Source organism: Gobio gobio (assembly GCF_949357685.1).
Source record: "Gobio gobio genome assembly, chromosome: 1".
NCBI lineage: Eukaryota > Metazoa > Chordata > Actinopteri > Cypriniformes > Gobionidae > Gobio > Gobio gobio.
In genome coordinates, this window is record NC_137097.1 from 47931644 (window position 1) to 47952593 (window position 20950).

At 37.5% G+C, this 20950-nt stretch overlaps 3 protein-coding genes across 5 annotated transcripts; all 3 read right to left on the reverse strand.

Annotated features, from left to right (window-relative positions):
• Nucleotides 1-622: 622 nt before the first annotated feature.
• On the reverse strand, nt 623-5163 carry LOC307133899 (uncharacterized protein). The gene is made up of 13 exons (XM_079829229.1): nt 5103-5163; nt 4875-5011; nt 4409-4520; nt 4199-4292; nt 4030-4084; nt 3777-3917; nt 3501-3661; nt 2967-3065; nt 2718-2863; nt 2436-2607; nt 2238-2350; nt 1308-1392; nt 623-1228 (listed from the first exon to the last, which is right to left on the reverse strand). Exons 2-13 carry the CDS (start codon nt 4990-4992, stop codon nt 1172-1174), a joined length of 1353 nt encoding a protein of 450 aa, XP_079685355.1. The 5' UTR covers nt 4993-5011; nt 5103-5163; the 3' UTR covers nt 623-1171.
• Nucleotides 5164-5624: 461 nt separating this feature from the next.
• ypel3 (yippee-like 3) lies at nt 5625-8743 on the reverse strand. Of its 3 annotated transcripts, none has more exons than XM_079829238.1 (5): nt 8362-8743; nt 7031-7149; nt 6888-6931; nt 6683-6791; nt 5625-6580 (listed from the first exon to the last, which is right to left on the reverse strand). In XM_079829238.1, exons 2-5 carry the CDS (start codon nt 7145-7147, stop codon nt 6491-6493), a joined length of 360 nt encoding a protein of 119 aa, XP_079685364.1. In that variant the 5' UTR covers nt 7148-7149; nt 8362-8743; the 3' UTR covers nt 5625-6490. The 3 variants fall into 3 exon arrangements, with proteins under 3 accessions (XP_079685364.1, XP_079685366.1, XP_079685365.1); XM_079829240.1 differs by having other exon boundaries at nt 7031-7150; nt 8365-8499; XM_079829239.1 differs by lacking the exon at nt 8362-8743 and adding an exon at nt 7528-8021.
• Nucleotides 8744-9523: 780 nt separating this feature from the next.
• Nucleotides 9524-15397, reverse strand: gdpd3a (glycerophosphodiester phosphodiesterase domain containing 3a). The gene is made up of 11 exons (XM_079836336.1): nt 14959-15397; nt 13584-13789; nt 13129-13171; nt 12092-12227; nt 11137-11182; nt 10935-11053; nt 10679-10768; nt 10434-10567; nt 10295-10354; nt 10173-10224; nt 9524-9849 (listed from the first exon to the last, which is right to left on the reverse strand). The coding sequence occupies exons 2-11, from the start codon at nt 13720-13722 to the stop codon at nt 9721-9723; spliced, it is 948 nt and encodes a 315-aa protein (XP_079692462.1). The 5' UTR covers nt 13723-13789; nt 14959-15397; the 3' UTR covers nt 9524-9720.
• Between the last annotated feature and the right edge of the window lie 5553 nt (nt 15398-20950).

Here is a 20950-nt window from a genome sequence, read left to right on the forward strand (position 1 = left end):
TTCAAATCTCATTTTATGGTGGAAAACGAATGAGAAAAAAAAATAAGTCAACCGCATGTTGTCGATTACAGACGGTTGGTTTTTATATATAAATAGCCATGGTAACAATTTTCCGCTATAAATATTACGTATAATTTACAAATTAATATAATGTTTATTTATACAGCGCCTTTCCAACACCCACGGTTGCTTTACAACAGTGAGATTATTATCGAGACGGTTTTACTATTATAAGTGGCAACCGTTTTACTATATTTGGCTGATTAATTATTCTTAGAGCTGAGAAATATATTCACTATAGAAATTTCCATGATAAAATACTTCATTTTAAACACTAAAGGCCTGGCTAAGAAATTTAACTCCACCATTTGTGCTCATTACAATGATGGGCACGTGATTTTGTTTTTTAAAAAAAACATTCTGATTTCATAAGATCTAAATTATATACAAATTACAGCAAAAAGACTGTGTTTGTGTATATATATATATATATATATATATATATATATATATATACACAATCCATAATGAAACATGGATTTCAGGGAGGATTTGGCTGTTGAATTTGACCTAGTTAGGAGTCTTTCAAGTCTTTGCTTTTAAATGTTCCTGAATGGCAATTAAAGCAAATACACATACATTTATTATATTTTATTAGCGTAACAGCAAGACGTTGACATAAAAATGTAGGAAACCATGGTATACAAAAGTCATCTTCAATATTTCTATTAAAATTGACAATGATGTGAAAAAATACCAAATGTTGATATAATCTCATGCCATTTATGAAGGGCTCCTCACTCTTCAGTCATTGTGGTAATTTACCATTAAGTACACATTATTTTAGGTACAAGGCAGAGAAGAGGATGACTTTAAAAATGCTAATTCACAACAATATGATATTTCAGAGCATTTGGCCCAATCTCATAATATGTGGCCCTTCAATTAACATTTACAGTACAATTGTATTGCAATGAGACTTATTGGTCCACAGCTCCATCATTATTTAAGGCTGGAAGACAGAGCTTACAGGGAGCAGCAGTGTGTAACTAAGTGCCCATAAAATAGCTTATCTGCGTCAACTACATTAGATGAATGATTAGATGCAGTTTAGTGGTACTTCTGGGTGTTGTGTTCTTCCTATCCAAATCCTTGATGTGTAGATTCCCTCTCAGTTCATGTCCTGATCACCCACACTCTGACGCAGGTACTCCTCATAGAGATTTTTCTGCAAAAACATACAAGCGAATCATTAGATTCGTAGTCAGTCCCCACTGTAGCCATCTTTGCAAAAATGCACACTATACCTTTTTGGTCTTGACCACCTCCTGGACATACTGCAGTTTTTCCTGAAGCTGTCTCTTTTGTTTCCCAGAGAGTGTTGTTTTAGTCCTAAAAGTGGAATGAAAAGAAAAAGAACATGCACACACTTAGCAAAATGCTGAAGCTGCTCTTTTCAACACAATAAAAGTATATGGTGTACAGAGGCATACATTAGAATTAGAGGGACAGAAAAACAGACCATACAACTTGTACACTATATTCCAAAAGTCATGTAATAACTGAAATTAGATTTTTATTTATTTTCCCCCACAACATTATTGCTGCAGTTCTAAAATAATTATATAAAAAGCTTCTGCACCATATTCCAAGACTCGCAAAATTATTCACTAATATTTCCCTCTGCTGCAGGTAATTAAATAAATATATAAATAGCTAGGATCATTTTTGTACCCCAACAAAATTCACTAAAAAAAACATTATTATACAAGTCCATAAAACATCTGCACTATATTCCAAGAGCCACAAAATGAGTCTTCCCCTCTTTTGCACACATTTATATAAATAACTAAACTTAAACTCTGCTGAAGGTCTTTAATAATAAATTATAATTATTATTATTATGTAATAGTCCATAAAAACTCTGCACTATATTCCAAGGCTCACAAAATTATAAAAAATAAAAATAAATAAACCATCATCAAACTAAACAATCACAATATTGAAATTATTAATTCCCTTCTGCTGCAGCTCAAACAAAAGAAAAGAAAAAGAAAATTAATAATAAAACTGCTTTTTGGAGCTTGACTCACATTCTGATAAATAAATCACATTTTGGGCACCACAGAAAAAGCAAAACTTAATGAGTAAATGAGGCCATTTTTATTTTTGGCTGAACTACGCATATCCCTTTAAACTACAAGTGTCTGCGTGTATAAGTTTATGATTTTTTTCACCTGAAAGAGAAGCGTGCAAGGAGGAGAAAGATGAAGGACAACAGCACCAGTCCAGCACAACTGTACAGCTGCACTTCCCCTGACAGGGTCTCAAACGCCTTCACTGCAGGAGCCTGAACACACAAACCCACACTTACATCAGTATCTACAGAGAGAGATCACAAACACACGTACACATGAATGCACATACATACTAACCACATATAGTGAGAGTGCCTCTGTGCCTTTATCACCCAGCATGAGCTCCAGTATTTCTTTGGAGAGGCTGCCAAGCACCAGGGCGCCAAGCAGCAGCAGGGGCACAGTGAAACCCAGCATGCCCAAGAAACAACCCTTAAAACGTGCTCGACGGTTCTCTATACTGCATTGCCTATAGAAAGTAAAACGCACAACGGCAACTGTAATAGTACACATTTGCAATCTAATAAACATTATACCCATTGAAATTGCATAGGAAAATCCCATCTGAGAATGCACTACCTGTCATTATCAAGTGTCTCAGTGATGGCCTCAGTGATGAGATTACAGTCCTTCTCCAATGAGTTAAGCGTGTTCTGCACAGTCTGATTAATGGTCTTTTCTATAGTCCGACACACCTCTTCAATCTGATTGACACATCGGCTGGGCTGATGGAGACAGTGAGCAAAGGTACTTTAATGTTATTTAATTACAAAATAAGATAAAGCTGTTGTTGCATAAAATGACGAGGAGCCGAAAGGTTTATGATACCTTATTAGGGTTGGGAACGTAGATGGTGGGCATGTCAAAGCCACACTTGTTGAGTCCCGGACGCTTGCAAAGCTCCTGCACAATCTGCATCATAACTCTCTGAAATAACCAATAACAACCATTAATGTGCCATAATCAAGCAGTCAAACAAAGACTTTTTCCCTTAAAGGATATTCTCCTTTACAGTCCCTTAAAACAGTCACATGCAGTACCTTTCAAAAGTTACATGTCCGTAAGATTTGTTTTTAAATAAAATTAGCTTATTCAGCGAAGACATTTTAAACAGGTGGAAATTATAGTAAAGACATTTATAGTGCTTCTATCAAAAAATATATATATTTCAAATAAACACTGTTTATTCAGTGTCTAGACTAGAATCTAGACTTTCAGCTTTGCCATCACAAGAATAAATTACTTATATATATATATATATTAAAAATATGAGCATTGGTGAGCAGTAAAGAATGGCGATGGTAGTGAACATGCAAAAATAAAACACAACAGTGAAGATTAGTGTGTATAAGAGCAGTTTACTTGTCGATCAGACTCTCCTCCAGCCTCATCCGCTTTACTGAGATAAAAACGGAGACGGTCCCCTTGCTTCTCATTCAGTTTCTCTACAATGCTGAGTGTGCGCTTGCATAAAGCCTGTCCCATTGGGTCAAAGAAGACCAGGATCAGGTCACAGAGCTCACCTAGTGTAGACGGGTAGAATCGTAATACAAAGACATGTATTAGGATCATAAACATACATTTAGAATGCTAAATATATAGACGTGCATAAAACAATGTCAATTCCTAAACACACACCGAGCCACAGAATAGCTTGCTCCACGTCAAAGGGGTACTTCATATCCCCATCCACCAGACCAGGAGTATCAACAAAAGTCACCAAGCTGAAACGTTTCTGTCGTGAAGTGCAAATCTCAGTGCCGAGGTATTCTGACACCCCTGAAATTGAGAGAAAGTTGTGTTTTAGACACGGATTCACGCACATATGCAACGTAAACCTAAAAGCTTGTAGCCCTGCTTTTAACACACTGTCCAAAATTCAACAACAAACCTTTAAACTCTTGCAGTGGTTTGAAGTGCGGATAAAGATGGAGCGTTGCATTTCCCTAAAACCAAGACAACAGTTGTTATACAATAAAAGGTGAAATACACTTATATCAATGATGCCATTTTCATGGCCACGCCACGTCACACAAAATGTATGGGAGGGTCGAACTTACTGTGAGCGACTCCCTCTTTCGCCCACTGGTAACAAAGCTGAAGCCCTGCGTCTCTATAGCGACCCCAGTCCTTTGTATATGCTCCTCAACATACCTGCAAAAGCAATAAAAATATGGGCTACTGCTTGAAAACTAAAAGTGTGAACACACTACACACTACCAGACACACTAATCTGAGTACATGGTTGTAAGGCATGTATATTAGCCTACCAATTGATAAAGCTGCTCTTTCCAGCTGAGTGGTTCCCCATCAACATCACAGTGATCTTTTTCCGGGGAGGCAGCAACGTCACCCCAACAGTTTGAGCGATTGTTATTAGTCCTATAGGACAACATAATTAGTGGTTAGAGAAACTGGACTGGAAACGAAAGTTTATTTTAATCCAGGTTCAGGGGCTGAGTAAATGGAAATTTCAGAAGAGAACTTTATACAATGAATTAAAAATAAATGTTATATAGTACCGCTTGCTTGGGCTGCAGGGCAATGAATTTAAATCAAAGCAAACAGGTGTTTCTGGCACTAATAAACGTTACATGTCAAACCAACAGGCGTTTTAGCTATCCGGCTACCGTTAGCACCTCTCATTCACGCCTGGAGATATATCTAATTCCTTAATACCTGACTAAACCACATAAATGAGAGAGAAATAGTCGTTAAAAATGTTTTTTTTCTAACCGCTCTCCGGATGGATGTACATCTGATGACAGTCCCGTAAGATGCGCTCGTCGCAGGACACACTGCCAGATATTGAGTCGGCATTTGCAGCACTCCTGCTTTTGATTTTCCCGGACATCTTGATGTTAAATTGTGGGCTGTAATAAAGCACCGTGTTTTATCGTATACCACGTAAAATCGACAGGCAAAATGTATGAAATGTAAGAAACGACAGATTATATTACTCACATCCAAATGAAGTTCAAATCGCCCCGGTCTGCTGGGTAACGTTGGCCACGTCACCGGTGTCCGCGTAGCATTGTGGGAGTTGTAGTCTTTATTATTCCGTTTCGCTCGCGCTGTTTCTGATAATTAGGGCATAAAGGCGGTTTCTTGTTTCCGTCTCCCTAGGCTATTTCTAAACCACGTCGCCTGTAGACCATTAAATAACTGTTAATCATTTGGGAGTTGAGCCCTTTGTACTTCAAGAAGCTTGTGAAGAGTCATTCCATTATTTGAAAAAGTTATTTCATTACAACTGTAGTATGAATGTGCCACGTTTACACACACACGTCAATATATGTGTAAATATACCAGTAAACATGTTTCCTTATAAAAATAAATAAATACATCATACTTGTGATCACTGCACACTATTTATTGCACCTTAATTGTTAAAAATGCTAAAACGTTCTAACCTAATTTCAAAAGAAAGTTTAAAATAATTAAGTGATTATCAAGTAGGGGAAAAAAAGAACAAGACAAAAGTTTCATTTATACCCCATACTTTAATGTAAAGAATTCAGGTTAATGTAATACACATTAATGGTTTAGCATTCAAAGAAATACATTGCTACACAATCATAAACATTTACATGGCATGTCTGCTCTAGCATGATCAGATCAGTGTCTCTGTACATGCTCCTCAAATGTTAGATTATACTTACAACATTTCTCAGACAAAATGCATGAAACAAGACACACATAAAAATGAATTATATCTTATAAGCAAAGTGTCTTAAGAATGTCAGACAACTGTGGAGCATCTCTATTCTACAGCCAATAAGCCTGACGTTCACTCTCTCTCACACACACACACACACGTTCATTTGTTGGGATTCCTCAGTGACTTAAATTAAACTTTTAAATTAAAAGATGAATTCAACCGAAATGACTGAATTTGGAGGCATGAATCATCCTTTATGCAAACTCTCACACGCATATTGCACATAATCCTCTCTAAGCCACACACACACATACAAAACACATAGTAAAATAATTTCACTCACACTACCTCGTTCACATAGACCTCGTTCTTTAAAGTAAAAATGAATTAAATAAAAAGTCATTGGATCTTGGCATTTTGATCACACTTTGTTTAAACCTCATGAATTGCACTTAATTGGGAGAATTTGAGGGCTTGTCAAAATCCCAAAAAAATCAAGAATTCGTTGAAACTGGATTTAAGTGGTTGATAAGAATTTTAGCACAGTTTCTCCTAAGCCCGCACCTCCAAACACATAAAAACACACACACACACACACACACACACACACACACCCAAGATATATATAAAAGAAAACATGTCTCATGCTGTTGCAAGTGGTGACAGCAAGTAAAAGCAAAGTCTGAAGGCTTCAGTCCCAGCCATTATCCTTAATCATGTGAGATAATTCAATAATAAACTTCCCCTCCTTATACTTCTGACTTAACTCAAAAGCCTGCTCCTGTAGAGGAAGGGAGAAAGAGCACACACACAAAAAAAATTTTTTTAATTGTGGTCAGACAGTAGGGCAAGGATAAGAAATTTAAGCATGCGTCATACTTACATATTTCCAGCCCAGTGTGGTGTGGCAATTCTCACAGTAAATATCAGCCACAGCATGAAGACCGGTCAGCAGCAGCCTTTCCTCTGCTGGACCACAACCTACGTTCACCCTGAAATCACAAAGTGACAGTTAAACAAAATAATTCCTCTATCGCAATGGGAGCTAATTTCCGTGAAGGTTTTCTTCTTCCAGAAGTGATACTCACACAGAATTGAACAGGTAGGCACGTCCTTGACTGCCTTGAAATGACTGAAATGGACAAACAACAAACATGCGAGTCTAACGCAAACAGCATCACGATTCACAAACCTAGCTGTAAATGTCCCACAAAGTCACAGTAACTCTCACCTTTGAAATGAGGTCATCATGGTTAGCCAGGTGTGCGCGGCAGTGGACGCAGCTGTAGCGACGGTGACAGGAGTCCAGATAGGCCTGGAAAGTTTTGGCCTTGGTCTGCTTCACCATGTCTTGAAGAACACACACACAGACAAAAACAATGTCAGATCATACCTGTCCTGCAAGGATAAAAACCAAACAAAAATCCCGCTGCCCTTTCTTGTCTGAATCTGTCCATGAAAACTTGAAGGCAAATGCTACAAAACAGCTTTGACTGCCAAAACATTTCATGGCGAGGTTGCCAAATAGTCTTGCGTAGCTAGGAAGCATGGCATTGACATCAACCAGTAATGTTGTGAACATGAAAGCAGACTAAATGCTTTGAGATTGATTTTATGGACGTGACATTTACAGCTATTTTGTCTAGACAATCGAAAAGCGTTTTAATCTCATCTTATATCCTTCTTCAGAGATATACCAGGAAAAAAGGAAACATCCACATGACCTACTTTGCTTGGCTGCCCACACTGTAGTTACCCCATATATGGCCCGTCAGGCACGAGGATAAACAGGAGTGAGAGGCAATGGAGAACTATGACATGCTGTAATAAGGCAGCTTTTGATAAAATATCGGGTTATAAAATCTTTAAAAAGTTATGCTAACGATTTTAGTTTCGTTTATGGACTTCAATGCTACAGCCTGGCCCACAATGCAGCTGAAAAATAGATGCAAGAGTCATGAACGAATCGTTCATACGAGTCGGGTGCTTTCAACGATTTGGTTGAACCGGTGTACAAAACCGATTCGTAATGAGCCGAATTTGACTGATGGGGCAAAAGTGATTTTGCAAATCGCAAAAATGACAAATAAAGAAATAAATGACATATTAAAAAAATTATTTGCGTCATAAAACATGGCAAACTTAAATGCAAATTATTATTATTATTATATCCCAAATATTAGTTTATTAGATGAATCACCGCTGCAACAAAATTAAGACATGAAATTACAATAATAACAACAACATTCTATACATGACACATTTAGGAGGGAACCCGCTTAAAAGAACCAATGAATTGTTTTTTTTTTAACGAACTGTTCGAAAGAACCGAATCCAGGAATTAATTCGGAGTTCCAATCGCTACTGGAAAATCTCTCCAGCTCGCGCGGCTAGATGCCCGCTAAATTAACCTTTCGATCGAACCTCCTCTAAATATTCAAGTAATAGTCTCTTCACAATTTCAGCATAGTATACAGCTTCTTAGCCCATGAATGGAGCCGTTTTACATTAGAACCGTTCTCGCTCCATTTGCAATGCTACGCAACAATAAAAAGGACCCACCTATATATATGAATGCTTTCTTCAAGACAAACGCTGTTCGCAGTATTGTCAGCACAAGAGAAGCGTGCTCAACTCAACGACATGAAGCCTGGGCATTCACGGAGCTCACTTTGAGCGCACTCAACCAAACAAACGTGCGGCACGCTGCGCTTTTCCTACAGTTCCTTCCTTTGTGTCCCTCCTGTCGACCTGCTCTATTGCCCAAACCGTGCGATATTAACCGAAAGCCTCGTAGTTTCCAAAACTCAAACAAGCCACCGTGCAGAATATGTCGCAGCCGAATATAATCCGTAGATTTGTTTACTGTATTTTTTGAGGAAGTGTCTTATACGTCATATGGCGCAAAACAAACCGCAGTCGACCAATCACAATCCAGAAAGGGACGTCCAGAATATAGGTCAGCCAATCGCATGCGCTCTTCCCGTGCGTTTGAAGTCACCTGAACTATACAGTTGCGTTGAGACTGAGAACGTCTCAACGAGCAAAAACAACAAAGACCTCGTGTTTTCGTTATCTTATCGCTTTTTTTGGGAAGTGGCGATTTTTGTGTCCTCTGACAATTAATAAGTCACGTAGACTATTTGAAATTAATTACATGTTTTATGAACCTCGGCCGACGTTTTGCATGACAAAAATGTTTCACTTAAAAAGATAATGTAGGCCTATTTTTGGATGTAAATCAGGACAGGGCAGCCTTTGTTGTCGACTGATCCTATGTTGGGCACAGCTGGGTGGACTTTCCCTCACAAAAGTCGGTAATGTTTGTTTGCAAACATGGACAGGGAGGCGCTAAACTTACACGGACTCACTGAAAACCACACACATGAAATGGACACGGGGTAACACTTTACAATAAGGTTCATTAGTTAACATGAACTAATAATGAACTGCACTTATAAAGCATTTATTTATCTTTGTTAATGTTCATTTCAACATTTACTAACTAATGCATTATTAAAATCTTAACATTAGATAATGCACTGTGAACTAACATGAACAGCTGGATTTATATTAACTAACGTTAACAAAAAAACAGTAACAAATGTACTGCTCATGGTTAGTTAATACACTAATGTTAACTAATGAGATCTTATTGTAAAGTGTTACTGGACATGGTTATATAATAATGCAAGAAGCAAAGAATACGCCCTCAAAACAGTACAATTGTAGAATATACGAGTTCCATTTATTGTTATATGTTCACACAAATTGTCCCAAGAAGATTGCGTAAAGCCAGTTTCATCTGTAGACTGTGCTTTATTGCCAGTGTTGATAAAGTAAAAGTGGCATTAAAGTAAACTTTAAAGGCAAACAGCATTTGTTTTGTACAGTGTTTGACTAGACAAAGGTACACTTTGATCATGTGGCTTGTTTGCACCTTCTGATATAGTTTGATAACAGGGTGGGATAGTCAGACATGACTCCAGTTGCTCCTGCGGCAAATGCAGCCTCAATATCCTGTTCCGCATTACAAACAAAGAGATGAATCTAAAGAGAAACAGAAAGAAAAACATGCTGTTTGTAATTTTGACGCATGTTCCAGTTGCATGAACACAGCCATTATGTTAAGACTGTATTTAGAGCTAGTCTAGTAATAAGTCTTACTTTTTGGATTCAAATAAGACCAATGTACTTTTTCATGTAACTGACAAAAAAAGTTAAAGAAAAAAAAAAATAGACGACTAGCTTGTAAGACAAGTCTAAGTAGTTTATGCAACCAGACAGTTTCCCATGAAAACCGGTTACTCAATATACTATATGCTGTTTCTTAATATTACAAAAACGGGACATGATATAGCATGGCCACAAACCTGAATTCCTCTGTCTCTGAGGTGCTTGAACATCCCTTTTCTCAATGTCAGCCTGCAACAGAAACATGTAAAACACTGCATTTTTCAAGGTTTATTTTGACACCACAACTAAGATAAGTTACCTTTCAATTAAAAAGATGATCAGACTGCTTCTCAAAATCCCCATATCAGGTATATACTCTCTGTAAGAAAGAGTTTGGTTAATATGCATCTGCGGGATTACCAAGCACACAACATTGGACATTTTTAGTGAATACAGACTTGTTGAAGATTTGTGGCAAGTAGAACTGCAGGAAACTCTCTCCGAGGGGAACAAATGGCAGAAGACCGGTGTAGTACAGCAGGAGCAGCTGTAAACCTCGCTTTACAGTGAACATATAGGGCATAGAGGAGTTCTGCCATTGTCAAAAAAAGGAGACAAAGATGTAGGAAAGAGTAACGTATGTGGAGTGGACTATTTATTATTTAAACAAAACAGGTAGAGTGGGACATGAATGCACACGCACTGTTTTGCAACAATTTTTCATGATGGTGTTATCAAAAGAAGCCCAAACTGAGTTGCCTTCTCTGTTGTATTTTTTCACAAGATCAGAAATCTGAAAGAGAGAGAAAGAGTGCATAAAACCCTAATGTTATTGGAATAAATGAAAATAGGGCGGTTTAGTAAATAGATGTAGTTAAATATGGTTGAAAAGTTGAAAAAAACATTAGGAGCCATTATGTGGCTCAAAGTATTGAAGTATGTATCGATCCTGCTCTTGCCTTCTCAATCAGCATGGAGTTATTTTCTTTCACTTCGATGTTCACAGCTGTATGAGGAAATTTGCGGAAAACATCCTCTAATAACGCAAATTTTCTATCTGATCCAGTGCTGAAGTAGCCTGTGCAAGGGGAATTAATATGAGTCATTATGCATTAATAAAGATGTTAATGTGTGTTGGTAATTTCATTGCTAAAAACACACCTGTCTTGAAGGTGACCTCGAGTGTCTCTTTATAAGGTGGCAACTCCTGAAGAGGAAAAAAAAGGAAAATAGAAAACATAACTTAACCAAAAAGTTTGGTTTATAAATGTAACGCTGGTGAGAACTCGACAAGGGAGGGTGGGATCAAAATGCAGTTTATTTGAACAAACAACAATCCCAGGAAAAGGAGCAGAAACCAGGAAACACAGGAGCAGAACTGAGGACACCAACACCACATCCAATAATGGACAAGACCCAACAGGGAACACAGGGGTTTATGTACACACGGGGCAATTGACAAACATGACACGCATAGGAACAATCAGGGAACTAATCAACATGAAAACTACAAACAGAAACAGGAAACAAGAAAAGAAACGGGCAGAATACAACCTAAAAGTCCAAAAAATAGACACACAAGGTCCACAAAACAACAATGGAATATCATTCAAAATTTCATAACAATTTGAAATGTCTTTGAAAGAAGTCTCTTGTTCTCACCAGGCTGCAATTATTTGATTATAAATACAGTAAAACAATAATATTGTGACAGTTTAAAATAATTAAAAATATATTTTAAACTATTTCATTCCTGAATTTTCAGCATCATTACTCCAGTCTTCAGTGTCAGCTTTCAGAAATCATTCTAATATGATGATTTGATGCTTAATAAACATTTCTTATTATTATCAGTTGAAAACAGTACTGCTCAATCCTGGGAAAAGTCATTGTTTTCAGGATTCTTTAATGAATAGAGAAAAAAAAGATTTATTTGAATAAATCTTTTGTAACATGATAAATGTATTTAATGTAACGTTTGATCAATTTAATGCGTTTTTGCTGAATAAAAGTTTTTTTTTCATTTATGACAAAGTGTAATTAAAGAATTATTTGTAATAACACAGTATAGAGCAGCACAGTGTATCAGGAGAAAATGTTAACCTTGACCTCTGACCTCCAGGTTTAAAGAGGAGACGGTGACATCTTGTCCAGTCTGTCTCAGGAGGTCCTCATCATGTGACACAATCACATGACCATCTTTAGTCAAGTGACAGTCCAACTCCAGCATCTCTGTGCCCACTTCAACAGCACTGAGAGGTAAACAGAGAGGAAATTTAATCAATGCGGCAAGAACAGTTGGGGCAGATGTTTTCAGTGAATAATGACTTCATGGGAACACTTTAGGGTCCAATTCTCATTAAGAACTAGTTGCTTATTAGCATGCATATTACTAGGATATTGGCTGTTTATTAGTACTTATAAAGCACATATTAATGCCTTATTCTGCATGACCATATTTTACATCCTTAATCCTACCCAATGCCTAAATTTAACTACCATACTAAATGAATAAGCAGTAATTAGGAATTTATTGAGGCAAAAAGGTTTCTAGTTAGTTAATAGCGAGAACTGGACCCTAAAATAAAGTGTGAGCGGCTTTATTTATATTTTATTCTGTTCCTCACACAAAGCTATCATATGACTTTAGACCAGTGTTCTCAAACATTTTGACTCCAAGGCCCATCCTTTTGTCCAATATTCAACAAAGCCCCCCTATGTAAGCTGATATGTCATGTTGTACATATTTATTTGTAATGTGTGTGTTTTTTTTTTAGCATTTCATTTAAGATTATGTTAATATAACTACATTTAAATAATTCTAAAACTTTTTGGGCCCCCTTGTTGAAAAAACACTGCTTTAGATTACTTTAAATATAATGAAAAATTTGTATAAACCATACTTGATACTTTTGAGGCACTTTTTGTCATCTTGGAGCACGTGTTCTAATAAAATCATACACGTTTGGAAAAACATAAGGATGAGTAAATAGTGAGAGAATGTTCTTTTCAGGGAGACTTATTCCCCTAAAAGGATTGTGAAAAGACAAGCATTAGAAGGACTGACCAGTCATACAAATATAAGATATTGATCTAATGTTCAGTCCGAGAGCATTGAGGCATAGGCTTCCATAAGACCAGCTTCCCACTCACTGTGTAAAGGCCTCCATAGTGTTCTCAATTCTTTCACCACAGCCTGAGGACAGAAAACAGGAGGTCAGAAACTGTACACACAAAGATAAAAATTCCTCAAAGAGTTAATCACTCACTCAGTCACATATTAACTAGCACTTTAAATACAAACCCCATGAGGAAAACATTCGCACATGCTGTCACAAACACAGAATCTTATCTAATGCTGTTCATTGACAGGTTTATGAAATAGTCACAAGATTTCTCTAAAAGGTTTATATAATTTTCGATGCTGTATAATAGGCCATCTGTCAGAATTTGGCTGTGACATGCACAGAGCAACAAGTGCAGTCAGAAACGTTTTGGTTCATTTTAGTAAACTGCAGCAATATTACAATTAGATTTAATGTTGCTTACAGTTTAAACACAAGCAAGGGCAAGAATCTCAAGCCCCAGGCATGAGGTGGATACTGTACCTCCCCTGTGAGAGATGTGGGTGCAACAGAAGGCTGTCTGCTTCTTCTTGTGCAGAATATGAGGGTTCTTCAGAAAGTACAGTGACGTGAGAGCGTAGCCCCCTACTGCTGGGAGCAGGTAGTACAGGTAGCTCGCCATATTCCCAAGATAAATGGAAAGATGAGGTCTCAGGGACAGCAGGTGAATGCAAAAATGGAAATCTGATCTTTGAAGGAAAGGTGGGACATTTTATTATTTGATTTTATTAAATTAAAATGTGAATATTGCACAATAATAACATTACATAAATGCTGTTATATTCAGGCCCAGTTTCACAGACAGGGTTTAAGATTAAGACAGGATCAGGCCTCAGTTCAATTAGGAGATGCAAGTCTTTTATAAATGTGCCCAAGAAAAAAACATTGGCTGCATGCGAAATCGCATACTTCCCTACTATATAGTAGGCAACAGTATGTGACAAAATAAGTATGTCTTTCTTCACAGTACTTAAAGAGTTGGCAAAAAGCAGAGCCGTCGTACCCGGATGACCTACTACTTCTTATGAATGGCAGTGAAGCGACATAACTGACGCTGGTATGTCACATGACAACATGGCACATGTACAGTAATATACTACGTTTAGCGGTCGTGAAGTGATTACATATTCAAAACAATTATCTACTCAACAGAGTATACGATTTCGGACGCAGCCTTCACTGGTTTGCATCTTGGGACAAACCAATGGCAGTGACATATTTTAAGATTATAAAATTATGTCAGTGAAAGTTGCTTTGAATTAAAACAGCTCAAACATGCATTTTAGTCTAGGACTAGGCTTAAGCCTGGGCTATGATACCGGGGTTAAGTATTACAAATATACTCATCAAAGCAAAAGTGTCAATTAAATATTTTAATGTATGCTTGCGTAGGCCTATATATTGAATATTACACAATAATAGTATTAAGTATTATATATACTCATCAAAACAAAAGTGTAAAAAGAAATATTTTTATGTATGCATGTGTAGGCCTATATATTGAATATTACACAATAATAATATTAAGTATTATATATACTCATCAAAACAAAAGTGTAAAATAAATATTTTTATGTATGCCTGTGTAGGCCTATATGTTGAATATTTATATTGAATATTACACAATAATAATATTAAGTATTATACATACTCATCAAAACAAAAGTGTAAAATAAATATTTTTATGTATGCATGTATATAAAAATCTAAAATGTAGAAATGTGAAAATGTATATATACGTGTGTGTGTGTGTGTATCACATACAGACTAGTAGTCCATCATTTTTGGAGAAAAAGTACAATTATATAATAAAAACAACAAATTATGGACCCTTAATTATCATGGGAAAAAAACTTACCAGGACTATTTGTTCCTTCAACGCCTTAATTGAGATATCCTGGTGTATCTGATCCAAGTACACAGCAACTCCCACAAGCACCTGTCTTCATTGCTGATGTCAATATGACTGTCCTTATCTTTCCTTTTCCTCCCCTTGTTTCTCTCACTGCTATATTACTACGGTTTCACAGCCACTCCCGTTTTCAATTTCTCACCTTGCCTACCGCTCATATTATTTTGCAAGATATGTTGCCCAATGTGCTCCACAGCAAAGCGTAACTACACAGCAAAAGGTCCCTCCTTTTTTCTTAATTTCTGCTAATATCAATGTAACTGCACCAGAGAAACAGACCTAAACAATGAAATGTTTCTCTTTAGGTGGGTTTTTTTCAGTAATCAGTCAGTCATGGTAGTTACACTCTTTGTGACTCCAAATTCCCTCCTCCTTTTTTGTGTCTGTCATTTGGCTACGAGTGTTTTGGAATGACTTTTTGAGTGTATGTTGGAAAGCGCAGGTTGTCCGTGTTTTTTTATTCTACCATGTCAATGAGTTTTTATACTAACAGGTGATTAATCAAGGATCACATGAGCTATTATCTCCTTTGTTGAGCATCCGACTCGAGCATTTTTTTGGTCCCGTTTCTGTTTAGTAGTAAACATATACAACACATTCTCACTAGTGAAAATTATGCAAGATTTGAAGGGAGAAACAACAAAATGGGGATGCAAAGCACAAGGGGCTTCAGTCGCTTCTGTATCATTGGAACAGTTGGTAGAAAGTATAGTGGAGGACACAAGTTGATGTTTGGCCAGTGTTCATGTTTTCACACATTTCAGTGTTTAACAAAGGCTTACGGTGGGACAAATGCGAACTCACAGTAAATGTACACACTCTGCTGGTTCTGCCTGTCAGCAGAACATTTTTGTTTTCTATTGTTCTGAATTTGTATAGAATTGCTGAGAGATTGACACTCAAAAAACAAAGGGAGTCAGAGACAGATGGCAGAGACGGAATAATCCATTCCTAATTTGTACCAGCATTGATTCATCTTTGTCTTGTGTAACAAATTGCAATGAATCAGTATTAGGTCACAGTTTTGTATTCGAATCAGTGGTAGAAAAGAATGCAAGCACACCCTTAACCTAAACAGCTTGATCGTTCTTCAAGAGCAGAACGCCTCGCAGCAGAATTCTCAAGCCATGCCGAAACATGTTGAAGCAGAGGAGTGGCCCAACTGGACAGTCAACTTGGCGCATTTGAAAGCAGAAAAAGGTAAGAGCTCCCAGAAAACAAGGAGTGGAATTTGGGGGAAAATATTAATTCAATCATTAGCCATGAATGAATTAAACATTAACTTCCAATAAAGTTTACATTTGCTTGGTTTTAACATCAATGCTTTGTTTTTCCCTAGCTAAGGACAATTAAGTAGCTTTTGATAGCCATAATGCCACTCCCTTCTCAGGAAACCATATAACGTCCATCTTGCATCATGGCAATATGACTAAAGGCAAATGTAACCATGGCTGTCAAATTGCAATTTATTCTCAATACATGATAACGTTTGGAACAAACCCTCTAGCCATTCACAAGGAGGAAACAAGGTCATAAATACATTATTAATACATTTGAGTGGTAATAAAAAAAGAACTGAGCCAATAAAAATACTTTTGCCATAAGTGCATGAGCGGAGCAGTTGATTTTAATTTGACATGGATAATTGGGTTTTAAACAAAACATAAAAACAAAACAAAAAAACCTGAATTAAAAGGAGAATATGTAAATTCACTTTTTAAAGGATCATTTGCAAATATATTTAACTTTCAAAAGATTTGTTCATGTTTAGGGTTGGGCATCGTTTTGATTTGAACGATTCTGATTCCGATTCCGATTCTTAGTTTCGATTCCGGTTCTTTTCGATTCTCGATTCCGATTCTTTGAGGGGTGGAGTCACAACATGTCACAGGCTCATTTCACAGAGGAAAATTGTATTTTGATTCAATAATGAGTTTTAGTTTTGGGACTTTCTCCGCTGGCATTTTCACTTGCTTTGCTGCAAAGGTGAATGGAGTTTCACATGAGTCCCGGTTTAGCAATAGCATTAACAGCAGTCATATTAGGACTGCTACTAGCGTGGGCAATTTGCGTATAGCTACATTTATCTACGAGGGGGAAAAATAATTGCAGTAACGTTGTTGTTCACCACAATTCGCAATTTGGTCAAGGGCTTTGTTATTACACTACCTGATTATGACGAGGTGGGATAATGTTAGTTCTAGGGCTGTAATCTCCCAGTCGATTAGTCGATTATTGGTCGATACGTTCTGGCTCGACCAAAATTTTGATTGGTCGATTTTTTTGCAGCGTTCATTTAATTAGTTTTTGCCGCGTTCATTTAATCAGTTTTGCTGCGCCGCGTTCATTTAATCAGGTGGAAAGCACTAATTGCTAATGGGGGTGTTTTCAGAGCACCCCTGTTTCACAGGTATCAGTCTGCCTTCAGAACACCCCCATTATGTTTTCACTTCTTTTGGATTAGCCCAACCAACTGGCGAAGAGAAGTCTCTCGCCCGTCCTTTGTTTTTCATTCCCCGCTGGCTCAAACGCACGCCCATAGCGGTAAACTTGAGGAACGCCCATCAACATACACATGAGGGGAAGCGTCACAACACCACGCTTCAGTCGTGCCGCAAAAGTGGATCTGTACTGTCCGTTTTGCAGCGTTCATTTCATCAGTTTTGCCGCGTTCATTTCATCAGTTTTGCCGCGCCGCGTTCATTTCATCAGGTGGAAAGCACTAATTGCTAATGGGGGTGTTTTCAGAGCACCCCTGTTTCACAGGTAACAGTCTGTCTTCAAAACACCCCCATTGTTTTCACTTTTGGATTAGCCCAACCCACTGGAGAAGAGAGACAGATTGAAGGCTAGTTTTCTGTAACTTATATTATTTATTTAATTGTGAGAGCGTTTTTTCTGCTCTTGATCTGGCTTGTTTAATAAATATTCATTTTTTTATTAAAGTGGACGTGCCTTTTGTGTTTAAGAGTAAAAACTTTAAGTTAATAGTCTATTCGTGTCTCAGCCGCGAAGCTGAGCTCAGCTCCTGTTCGAGCTGCACAGAGCGGCTGAAATTATACTGTCTGTCAGTTATTATAATAGATATGACAAAAACAATTGTCTAAATTATGTTGCATATTCCTCAAAAGTTCTTGTGATGATATCTAGCTGACAATAGTACTATATTTTGGGAAATCATAGGCTATGATATTGCGCAGGTGCACGTGATGCAACGCTGTCAGAGCTGACACAGACTCGTGTGTCAGACTCATTTCAGCGCAAAATAATCAGCTCAAAAACTATTTAATATACTGCAAATAGCCTACTAGTTTTTTATGTTTATTTATAATTCATTTATGCAGACAACAAGGCTACCAAGTACTGCGCACAGTGCGCAGCTAATTAATTTAACGTTTTTTTCCCTAACGTCATTTTTAGTCGATTTTTAGTCGAAAATTTCAGGACTTCAGTCGACCAAGATTTTCTTTGGTTGATTACAGCCCTAGTTAGTTCACCCTGAAATGAAAATAAAGCCATCTTTTACTCACCCAGCTGTTGTTCAAATGCGCGTGTTCATGTGTGTGCGCACTCCAAGCCGCAGTAGCCTCGTGCAATATTGTCATGACAACCGGTACACAATATTCACTTAAGGAGGTTATATTATTAGTATTATTTCTTATCATATACGTTATAGAAAAGACGAGAATCGCGTTTTTTTCTATTGAGCTTGATTTCTCCAAATGGTGCGTGTGTGTGTGTGTGCTTATCCTGGGTGCAATGACAACAGTGCGAGTTATTATAGTAGGCATGAGCGCCGGCGGCTGCTGACGGCTCTGTACACAGAGGAGCGCGCTCAGAATAACGGCTGAGCTCAGTGTTTTTACTGAATAATACGGTTTCTTTCTCGCAAAACCTTATAGTGTGCCCCCTGAACACTTTCCATATGGCGCGCGTCTCCCTGTATCGTTGCGTGATACATTTGTTTATTTTTTGTAATGTTTTAGCTGATCGCCATTCACTGCCATTCCATAATAGGAAGGAGCGCGTGCAGGAACAGTATTTTAAATGTCATAGGACATAGGGCACTGGGACAACATCAGGGTAAGTAAAAGAAGGCTTTATTTTCATTCCAGGGTGAACTATCCCTTTAGTAAAGTTGGTTAGCGCAGGGTTGCCCTAGCAGGACAGACCTGCGCAGCATTTTAAACACGCTACACTCGTTAATTTATACACCACATATTTGTAGTGCATCCTCCCGTGCACGAAATAAGTTTGTGATATGTGTTGCACTGTGCCGACCCAGGCTTTTTTTTTTAAAGTGAAATAAATCCACACTTTTGAGCGCCGATTACCGTGCTCCATGGCTGCAACAGAACAAACGGGCGTGGCAAGCACTTCCGAAAACTTGCGCGTTTGGAACCGATGATCGGAATCGAAAACAAAATTTCTAAACGATTCCAATGGCATCGTTATTTTTTAAACGGTTCCAAGTTGGAACCGGTTCTCGATGCCCAACCCTATTCATGTTAATATATGCAAGATATTATTGATACGATAATGATAAGTGATGTATGTCCATTTCATTTCCATGTTTGTTGAAAAAACTTTTTAGTAAAAATCTGTCAAGCAGGATTAAAGGTTCTCTTTTGTTAATTAAAAAAAAAAAAACACGACAAGGACTTACAGTATCAGGAATTTTATTTAATATATGTATATAATTCTGTTTTTGTTAATTGTTTAATTTATTATACCCATAAGCATATACATAGAATATAACCATCCATAACTCATATCTCTTGACAATCTACCCATATCGTTTAATCTTCTTTTAAAATAATTCCTTTTAAGATTCAGGGAAAAATAGACTTCAGAAAGAGTGAACAGCCAATTATTTTTCACACCCAAAGCGAACAAAATGAAAGAAATGCAAAACATACTTTAAAAAGGACAAAAGTTTTTAAATCCCTTTTCAGTTTTTAAAATAAAAAAAGACCTCACCAATATAACACCAGCAATAATCATTATAACAGCCATTAAAAGGACATTATGATATCTGCCTCCTTTGCAGGCTTTTGAAATCATATACAGTATGCGTGCAGGTTTATATGTGAGAAATACATCCTTAAGTGTGTGTGTGTGTGTGTGTGTGTGTGTGTGTGTGTGTGTGTGTGTGTAAGACTGTTGACAGTCCCCATGGTCCCATTCACAAGAAGCATATCATTGCCATTGACAATACAGTAATATAAATAACCTTTTTCTTGGTAATGAATTGTTTCCCTCAGATCACAGAGCGAAATGATCTCCCCTCCTCATGAGGAAGCAGAGAAGAGCAGCTTCTGGTTGGAAAAGACAGACAAAGACATGGGACACGACCAACCGTCATTGCCTGTTACATTTGATTTTACCCCAAGTGTTGGATTAAGAAAAAAGATGATGACTAAAGCATAGAAAGAAAACGGATAGAAACAAGTAAACTTTTGTCACAGGAATAAGATATAACAGAACAAAATTGCACTAAAAATAGAAACAAAACAAAACATTTGGTCATAAGACACAAAGTGCAGGTGCACCGATTGAGAAATGTTACGCGATTGACGTGCAGGGTGAATTTCTTCTGCGGTTGGGGCTCGTCTCAATGGGGTTTTACACAGGGGGGAGGGGGGGGGGGGGGGGTATGGGGTATTAATTTATGCACATCACACCCTGTATTTATGCAAAACAGCTACACACTGTGCCATTTTAACTCTTCCCACTTGAACATGCTTTCCTCATCCATGATTGGCCAAAAGCAATGACGGTTTCTTTAAAAACAGTTTTTTTCCCTCCACTGAAAACATGTAATAAAGGCAGGTTGTTACGTCTTAGATGCAATGCATGCAGAGTAAGTCGTTCGAGACTAGATAAACACAAGGTGAGCCAATCACAGGCAGGAGAGGCATGAGGTCAGCAAGCCCTG